The sequence below is a fragment of the Notolabrus celidotus genome, chromosome 13 (genome assembly GCF_009762535.1).
Source record: "Notolabrus celidotus isolate fNotCel1 chromosome 13, fNotCel1.pri, whole genome shotgun sequence".
Classification (NCBI taxonomy): domain Eukaryota; kingdom Metazoa; phylum Chordata; class Actinopteri; order Labriformes; family Labridae; genus Notolabrus; species Notolabrus celidotus.
The window spans coordinates 17,763,464-17,773,265 of NC_048284.1; the positions used below are offsets into that span (position 1 = coordinate 17,763,464).

The following is a 9,802-nucleotide window of genomic DNA, read 5'->3' on the forward strand; positions in this document are numbered from 1 at the left end:
TCTTGTTGAAGGCTGTTGTTGGTTCATTGTATTGCTGTCTTGGCTAAGCCTCCCTTGTTTAAGAGAGTTTGTATCTCTATGGGAATATTCTGGGTAAAATGAAGGTTAGATAAAAAGTAGATGAGTAAATAGTTCCCCAACTATCCTTTTTATAAGTCTGCCATATACTGTATTGAAAACACACATTGTATGTTTGCATTAATTTTACAATGTGAAGAAATTATATATATTTTTTGACTCCATTTCGTTGCATTTAGTATATCAACACCAAGATAGATTTCTTGTATGTGTAAACCTGCTTTACTATAAACCTTATTCTGGTCCTGGTTTTATAGCATTACTTGTGAATACTATGTCAGTTATTTTTTTTCCTTGATCTAAATTGTAAATCTGGATAAAATCTATAATATCAGTCTTGTTAACTGTAAGAACACCCTGCTCCAGTCTCCTACAGCAGAAGGCAACAATGTGTTGATGGGAGCACAAGGGACACTTTTTGTTGCTTGCGAGTCCTCATCATCCCCGAGAGGTTGTCTCATATGCCTCTTAAGTCAGACTCTAGTGTGACTACTATGACTGGGGAGAAATGAAACCCCAAACAAACCAGGTCCTTGTGGACTGAGCTGGTGAGATAAGAAGAAAAGAGCACAAAACCCCAAAAACGGGTGAGGATTAACCAACTACAGTTACTTAAGAGGCTGTTTTGTGGAGTGATCATGAAGTGGGTTAAAGAGGATGAGAGGGTGTCAACTTTGTATCCCTGCACACACAAAAAATAATAATAATATTCAAGCTACACTGTCAAGGTGACCTGAGGGGTAAAAAAACACATCTCCCAACAGAGCCACTCCAAGACAGAGGGAACAGTGCACGACTGAACATCTGCGTTGGTGATTAAACAATTCAGAGCCCTGAAAAAAAAAAAAACAAGGATTTCAAAAGGTCACATCCAGGACACATCCAGAGCGCTGACCAGCTCCTAACTCTATCCTCTTCACTGCGCCCCGAATTTTGAATTTTCAAACGACATGTGTTCTGTATTCCCAGATCCCCTCTGCAGCTGCTCCTCTGGTCAGGCAAGTGCTTTAGGCTTTGGTTTATGTAATGACTGCAAAGCAACCACGCACACACGCACGCACACACACACACACACACACATACCACACGGCTGACTGAGTTGCTGCATGGCCAACGTTGTGGCAAGCCAAAACAGAATCATTACAAACACTTTCACTTATTAAATTGGCATGCTGCTGGATACAAGACTTTATTTCATGGTTCGGTACAAAGGACAGTAAGAAGAGCATGTGGGGGCCAGAATCCTGTCATGCCATTAGAAACCTTTTTGGAGAAAAATAGGAACTGATGTAACCAAATTAACAAACCTGTTAAACAAGGCTTGGTTACAAGTCAGACAATAAAGTGAAAATAAAGCAGAATAATAGTAGATAATGAAAACAGACCACAAGTGCATTGTGTTCTTTATAAAAGAAAGCCTGCACATTCAAGTGAAACACATTACTGGTTAAGAAAACGTGTCAATAGTAAAGAAAATATAACATAGGTCCTGTTGCTGGGTCTGTTCTTATTTCTCTGACATGACAATGGAGAAACTCCCCCAGGCTGTGTGTTGTGTACACTTACATCAGACCTTCAAGACCCCCAATACCAGGTCAAAGGTCATCTGAGGCCAGAATGAGACCGCTCTCATTAGAATGTTTACAGAGACTATAAAACTGACATGAAAGTTGACATTTAGAGCAACACTGTCACAATGTGTTGGTCATAACCTGCAGCTACTCTGTGTAATGCTTCATACAGAACAAGAGCTCCTCATAGTGGCCAATTGTGTGCTTTGGATGTAGTTCACAAGAAAAAGAGGAATATAAAGAGGGTCACAAATCTGTGTCAGTGTGAGACTTAATAGGTGTATCTGCAAAATAAATAAATGTTATGTAAAAGGAAAAAAAAAGCATCATCATGTCTTCATCGTGATTCTCTTCCTGGAATTTTTCAGTTGTTCCTGGTTGTGTGAAGTTTGCATTTGTGGAGTTTGAGTTTGAGTTTTATTATGTGTCCTCTCCCCTGGTCCTCGCTGTGTACTTCAGGTTCAGGTCTGTAAGAAGACAGATAATAATAATAAGCTTGTGTACATTTTCATTGAATTGTATCATCTCAGAAACATTGCTAAAGTCGTTGCTGCTAAAGTCTCTCAGAAAAATTCAGCTAGTTCAAAATGCTGCTGTCAGAGTTTTAAAAAGAGAATGGATCACATCCCCCCACTGCTTAAAACTCTGCATTTGCAATTAGCATTGTTTTCACAACATTCATTTATCTTATTGGTTCATTTATTCCTACAGTTTATCTGATCTTTTTCACTTTCATTATTTTTATTTTTTTTAATTACATTTTTGATTTTAAGTATTTTTAATGTTTACCATTTCCTTTCCTGTTTTGGTCTTTTATTATTTTACCCATTTCTGTGACTTTCTGTCTGTTCAGTCTAGTTGAGTTGAGAATACAACATCTTGTATTACATTTTGAAAATTCAAGTTTTTCAGAGACAAGTGATGTCATTGGTAAAAAAAAAAAAAAAAACTGTACTTGTCATTTAAGAGATTCTAGTTTTTAAGGTAAAATGGCAACTCTTAAATCAAAGTGCAGTCAATTTTCAGCAGTAAGCCACAAAGCGCTCAGAAATGTGACTGAAATGTGACTGTGAAAATAACTTTTCTGTAAAAGAGACACTTTCAAGTGATTATAGTGGTTTAGAATGTAACCAGATGCATATTTTTCAGCTAGAGTGCCTCTTTTATAAAATTATTAGTAGTCATAGCAGTAAAATTGGACTCCCCATACAGTGGGGCTTTCAGAGGACTTGAGACTTCCTGCTTCTGAGATTACTCATATCTCTAAGGGATGATCCAACATTGTCATTAATGACAGTTAACAGTTGAATTCAACACTACCTCCATGTGCATCTATACCTACCAGGGCACAAGATCTTTGTCAGCGATGCCTTCACTGTCATGAGTTCTGGATTCTTCTCAGAGTCTGTGCTGGCGTGGAAGCTCGTGAAGTGTAACGCAGGCCACCAGTCTTTTCTTAGAGCCATTTTTTCCGAGACAACCCCCCTCCAGTCTTCTCTGTTCAACACACACACATACATAAAAGATCAACAGTCTTTAGTGTGACTTTTGGTGGCTTCCAGGATAAATAGAGGCGCAGTTTCTTCATTTCACTCACAGCTACAACTTTAAATTTTACAAACATTCAAACATACTGTAACTGTAGTTTTTGAATAATGGCATTTAAACGCTTCCAAACATCCAGGCTGCTTCTCCAGCAGGCAAAGTCCAGCATTTCAAGAACAACTCCTAAAGCTTTCTGGATGTCCCTAGTGTTCTCTGAAAAGACAGCAGAAGAATTATCCTCCAGTTAGATATTACTCGATGAAAAAGATTCAAATTCCACTCTCCTTACATGATTTATCAAACTTTACTTTTTAAGACTTGAACCTTTGCAAAGAGAAATTTCATTTTGCTCTCACCTGACTGAAGCAGGAGAGAGCTGTACTCCAACATCAACTCATGGCTCGGGACTAATACATGGAGCACCTACAGCACAAAGGAGTGAAGTTCTTAGGAAGAATTTTACCAAGCAGGCTTTGATGGCCAAACTGTAAACCTAAAAGCACCAGTTCTAGATTATTACATATTAATACACTGGCATTAAGTAATAGATTATAGCTTTAGCACTTTTACTTTAGGGTTATACCTTTAAAACTTTCCGCTGTTCCTCAATTGAACAATCATGCCGCTTTAAGTACTGGTACAGATAGACTTGTGCGTTGGGGTTGGGTGGAAAACTGCTGTCTTTAGCGTAGTCATTCAGGACTTTTAAAGCTTCCTCGTGATCCTCGTAGAACTCCAACATCTGTAAAAATACAACAGCAGCTATGAAATAAAAATGTTTTTTGAAATGGTGAAGAAAGTCTTTATTATGGTTGTAACGTGCCCAAAAGAAAAATCTAAAGTAAGTTCACACAGTAGGTTGTTGATGCTTTTAATGACTGAGTGAGTGTAGCTGCCAGTGATTAAAGTTTGTAGATTTAATTCATTTCAATTCATATAATAATTTAAGGTTACAATATTTAGCTGTTTAAAATAAGTTAATAAGAATTTGTTCCTAATAGAAAGTGAAAGCATCCAGGACATGAGAAAGGGGGCTTAGCAAGATGCAACTCATGCTTGCCATGCAGCAAGGATGATGCAGGGAGGAGGAAGCTGCTGCACATTGAAGACCTGGGAAGCCAGAATTTCATTTTTACTCCCTTACAGTTCATGGAGCCAATGAGGTATGTGTTAAAGTTTGTTTGTGTGGCCGAATTATTTTCTTTGATGTGATTATAAGTTAAACAGCATATAGTTTCTATGTATATTGATTTGATTTGATAAGTAGTGTGTTATTTGTTTATGTAATTTGTGTTTAAGCTTTATCAAGCTGATATTAGGATTTTTATTTCAGTTCTGACGGCATGCTCAAAGGCACTGACTGTGCGAAATAAATGCCTGTAAGAAAAGGAACGCCTTGTGTCCGTGTCTTAACTGAAGGGAGTTACAGTGCGTTTGGTCTATTCTTCTTTATCTTATCATTTAAATTGACAAGTTTATTTCTCTTAAGTCAAATAGTTGAAAAAGAGTTCAGACCTCAACAAAACTCAGTACGAGCGGATCCCAGACTCCGGGATGTCTCAAAATTTCCCTCAGATTCACAGAAGCCTGTCTGAAGTAGTTGTGCATGTCTTTGTTGTCTTCAGGGTTGTTATAATCTGAAACAGAGAGATCAGTTCCAATAACATTTGACAACAATTTTGAAGGTTAGAAACATCTACCTCAAAAATCCAGCCTTGTTGGAGAGAGGTGGCTTTAGAGGAGGATTTAGATTTTTCTTTTGCTACTTTATATCTCGGTAGAATACCACAAACAGTCCTACAGAAAGATAAATACCTATTGAAGATACTTTTGGCAAGTAGCAGGAAAGCAATAACCAGAAAATGGTTGCAACTAGGTCCCCCAACAGTGGACCAGTGGTGCGGGATCGTTAAAGAAATTTACTGTACGGAGAGACTTACTTTTGTTCTAAGACTTCAGTTGGAGAAATGTATTGAATGCTGGAAAAAAAATGTATTGTGTATGCACCTTGAATAGTATGACATGTCATGATGTAAGCGTAACAAAATATTTTGTTCTTTACTGTAACACCCATGATGATCTCATGTTCTTTTTTCATGCAAATCGATTTTTTTAAAGTAAAAAAAATAAATAAAAAACATCTACCTAAAACAGTTTACAGTAGAGTTTGTAGACAGAGATTTACTACAGCCTCTTTAGAGTTCTATCTCCCTTTTATTGTTACTGGATTTGACCTGAAGGTGGCAGTGTGGCATTGCACAAGAGCTATCAGCATTGCTGTGTAGCCTACTAAGTGAATAATAAATGCTATACGTGTAAAGCTGTGTATCACCTTACCACTGTTGTGCTGTGTACGTTTTTTGTCGCACCAGATCATATAATCCAAGAGGCTCCTGTAGACTTGGATCAGTTTAGTCTTCTGACTCTGGGTGGTTGTCTCTCTTCCATATCTCCAACTTTCAGCAACAGACAGCTGACGCCTCGCATCGTCGAAGTGACCATTGAGCAGCAGGTGGAATGAATGTTCCAGACTGATCTAAAGTAGCAAAGTAACGGGTCTTAAATGTTAAGAAAAATAAGATAAGCATGGGTGTAGTTGGGTGGACTCTCCACAGTTATAGTACCATCAGATGATGTCGAACACTTGAGTGCTTCATTTGTTCATAGATGTTGTTGTAGTCCTCCAGCTTTGATTTTGGATGATGGTGAAGGATCTCCGTACCGATTCCCCAAATAGTCTGAGTTGGAAAATATTTAAAAAGAGTGTTTATATTGAGGATGCAGGTCCTGATGTTCATAGCTAACAGTTTATTTATCTAAACAAATACATGTAGAAAAGAATTACAATGACTTTTAGAGACAGATCTTCTACGGTAGAGTAGTAAGGTTAGTTTCTGATCATGCTATGCTATAGAATAAAAAGAAGTCACTATTTTTCTCTACAATACATTTCTGTCTAACTGCAAATCAAACCAACAAAGACAAAACCAAACCTACTTCCTTATACTGCTGAGCTGAGCCATGTGACGGGTCTTCTAACATCTGTGGGTAACACGCCATAAATTCAGCTGCCTCTTGCCATCTATGGTGCAGCAGTGCTTCTCTTATCTGCTTCAGACACATCCTGGTACTCTGATGGAACCCAGTTTCCTTTGGTGTTGCTTCAGGTAAAAATGAAATGGTTCATTAAGTCAGATTAAACAAATACATTTGTCATAGACATTTGATACTATTATAGGTTATAGCTTGACGTGTTTCAAAAATCATTAGAGAAACATGTTGTTTTTTTCGCAGGGACTGTATATATCTGTTTAATTAAAAAGTTAATCAATGAGCCTTTGTTGTATTCAGATGAGCTTTTTTTGTTGTTGTTATATCTACTTTCTGAATTGATTCTAATATGTTTTCTTCAGCCTGCAGTGTATCTAAGTAGTACATGCATAAACTCACCTTCACACACAGGACTAACCACCGGGAGCTTTTGCTTCTTCCATCCTTTTGCAGAGTCATCTTCATCCTCTGGGTCTCTCAGAGGTCCTAGCTCTCCTTCCAAGTCATCCATTGTCCGGACTCAGATAACAAGAGCTGTTTTGTTTCACTTAAGCAGATGCTCAGTGTATGATTTCTATCTGCAGGGAGAAAATAAGAATGTAGCAGCAACCTTAAGTGAAGAAATATAAATATTATTTTATAAGTACATTGTCTAATCCAGGGGTGTCAAACATGCGGCCAGCGGGCCAAAACCGGCCCGCCAGAGGTTCCAATCCAGCCCGCGGAACGACTTTGCAAAGTGAAAAAATTACAGAGAAGACAATAACTGGAATTTTTCAATAAAAGTAACGACTATTTCAAATTTGTCCTCTCTGGGGGTCGCATAAAATCATAGTGCTGACTGAGAGCACCTGAACGCTGCTTATTTTTCTGGACTTTTTTTTCTCAAAGTGAGAAAATAGATTACTTGCTGTTTGCATAAACCAGTTGAGATTCATAAAGACTTTTTAAAGCACTATAATATGATCCACTAACTACTAACACTAGAACTACACCCCTGCATACAACAATGTCCAGCAAGCAAAGTGTTCATGCTGGAGCTGGGGGGTCCGAAATAGTCAACTTTACCTTGTTTATTATTATAATCTCTGTTCTTTTGCTGTAAAGATTACACTCTGTGTCAGGCGAATGGGTAACCTGTGTTTTTGGTGTGTTCGCAGCAGGTTTCAGTGCTTAAAGAGTAAAATATTCTGCCCACTATGGGACTCATCATGGCAAAAAAATACAACTGCTGTTTTTGTAGAAAGATAGTTCATAAAATGTGAACATTTTCAGAATGTACTTGTACTTTTTTGCACTAAAACAAAGGGAAAATTGTCGTTAATTATAGGTTATTATGTTATGATTTTGCTGGTCCGGCCCACTTCAGATCAACTTGGGCTGCATGTGGCCCCTGAACTGAAGTGAGTTTGACGCCCCTGGTCTAATCGTTTACACAAAGTACCCATGCAGCAGGCCATTTCAGATAGACGAATGTCTAAAAAAACTGTGTTTTGTGGTCCTGTAGACGTCGTTTGCTGGTAAATTCATGCTGCAGATGTTTGTTATTTGTTATTAACTCTCCAGCACTGTTGTGCCAAATGGTCCACATCGACAAAGTTGAACATGTTAAATGAAATAAATCGAGCTGGGACATCTAAAGCCTAATATAGACAGGCATAGTCTTTCGAAACACAAAGTTATCTGAGTTCTTACCTGCTGGGGGGAAACCTTAAATCGATCTTTGCTGAAGGTAAACAACGTGCCGATGCTAACTAAGAGCTGAGTTAGCCTGTGTTAGTGTCAAAAAGCTAGCTTATGTCCAAGTCTGACTTCCAGTTGCTCGTAGTTCAGGTTTATTTCATAATTAATTATGTAGGTTCTTCTGTAACTAGCTCATGAGGATTCCACATGTGAGCATGTTGATATTCGTCATCTTATTTCCTGTACTGCAGCTGAAGACGTGAAGAAGAAAATTTGAACGCTCATTGGTTGCTGTGACCGGAAGAGGCGGGGCAAATACTTTCTTCTTCGGCTGTGACTACATAGTTTGTCCCCTTTACCTCATATTACAACAACCTGACCTGACCTCAGTCAAAGAGCTGTCTCAGCAAAGATACTTGTTTTTGACATTTTGCTAATGTTTTTTTGAGTTTCACATGTTGTTACACCGATGTTTTTTTGTTTTTAAATCAATACTTTAAGGTAATAAAACAAGGAAACAAGTGTATAGAAGAGTTAGCTCATGTAATCCAGTGTATTCAAGTGAGATATTCAAGTATTTAATTTAATTTTACCTGTAAACACAACTTACTATTTATTCAATAACCCCATGCATAGATATTTTTGATAACTCAGAGGTTAAGAGGAGTGTTCATGTAGGCCTACTGTCTTAACATATATGTGTGATAATTGTATGTCTCCCTTGATTTTATTATTGCCAATTGTTAGAAATGTTCCCATTGCTCTCATTTGTATGGTGGCCCTGAAGGACAAAACACATTCACAAAAGATCAGACACTTTTGCAAAGTTGGAGACAAATTTACATTTTGGAAAACATTTTTACATTTTATAAAACAAAATTACATCAGCAAAACATTTTTACCAAGGCTGAAACAAATTTAGATTTAGGAAAACAAATATACAAAAGATGAAACACTTTTACAAAGCTGTAGACAATTTTACAAACGACAGAACACTTTTACCGTTGAGTCTGACTCCTTTTAGTCTGACTCTGTTTAGCCTGAGGCTATGTGGTCTGAGGCCGTTTCATCTGGATTCTGACACATGATGAAGGTTGTGCAGGGTATGACGGAGCTTTTCTGGAGACATGAGGCTTTTTCATCTGAGGTCTGATACCTCTCTCTGAGACCTGAGGATGTCCTAATATATAAGCCATGTCACTCTGTTTGGTTTCTCTCCATCAAAACAAACTAAATGACCCCTCACTCGATCACTTCCGGATCAATTCCGTTATTTGGTACATTCCCTTTCAGTAAAAATTAAATGTTAATTTGTTTCAGTAATGGTTAAAGTGTTTTATCTTTTGTAAATTTGTTTCCTTACATGTAAATTTGTTATGGCCTTAGTAAAAGTGTTTTGCTGATGTAATTTTGTTTTATAAAATGGGAAAATGTTTTCCAAAATGTAAATTGGTCTCCAACTTTGTAAAAGTGTTTCAAATTTTGTAAATGTGTTTTGTCCTTCAGGGCCACCGTATAATCCAGTGTATTCAAGTGAGATATTCAAGTATTGAATTTAATTTCAGGCCTGTAAACACAACTTATTATTTATTCAACAACTCATGCATAGATATTTGTGATAACTCAGAGGTTAAGAGGAGTGTTCATGCAGGCCTACTGTCTTAAAATATATGTGTGATAATTGTATGTCTCCCTTGATTTAATTATTGTCAATTGTAAGAAATTTTCCCATGTTCTCATTTGGCTTAACAGGTTTTGTAAGCTCTGAATTCAAATGTAATAGTTGTGTGATTTGATTTTAAGCCCATTTACCACATTGACGCTCTTTAACTCCTTCTTTATCTCTTTTTTATTCTGATTTGGGGAGAGAGAAA

At 37.4% G+C, this 9,802-nt stretch overlaps 1 protein-coding gene across 1 annotated transcript; it reads right to left on the minus strand.

Moving 5' to 3' along the window:
* Window positions 1-1,237: 1,237 nt before the first annotated feature.
* Window positions 1,238-8,187, minus strand: taf1a (TATA box binding protein (TBP)-associated factor, RNA polymerase I, A). The gene is made up of 11 exons (XM_034699752.1): window positions 7,941-8,187; window positions 6,645-6,823; window positions 6,192-6,355; window positions 5,819-5,932; window positions 5,532-5,730; window positions 4,710-4,831; window positions 3,778-3,936; window positions 3,551-3,617; window positions 3,284-3,407; window positions 2,992-3,146; window positions 1,238-2,116 (listed from the first exon to the last, which is right to left on the minus strand). The coding sequence occupies exons 2-11, from the start codon at window positions 6,754-6,756 to the stop codon at window positions 2,070-2,072; spliced, it is 1,263 nt and encodes a 420-aa protein (XP_034555643.1). The 5' UTR covers window positions 6,757-6,823; window positions 7,941-8,187; the 3' UTR covers window positions 1,238-2,069.
* Window positions 8,188-9,802: the final 1,615 nt, after the last annotated feature.

What these genes read in the sequence shown, in the direction of transcription:
- taf1a (XM_034699752.1), bottom strand. Translation starts at nt 6,756, where the DNA reads ATGGATGACTTGGAAGGAGAGCTAGGACCTCTGAGAGACCCAGAGGAT. An exon ending in CTCTCTCCTGCTTCAGTCAG is followed by an intron (nt 3,408 to 3,550) that starts GTGAGAGCAAAA and finishes CTGTCTTTTCAG; the next exon opens with AGAACACTAGGGACATCCAG. An exon ending in GACAAAGATCTTGTGCCCTG is followed by an intron (nt 2,117 to 2,991) that starts GTAGGTATAGAT and finishes GTCTTCTTACAG; the next exon opens with ACCTGAACCTGAAGTACACA.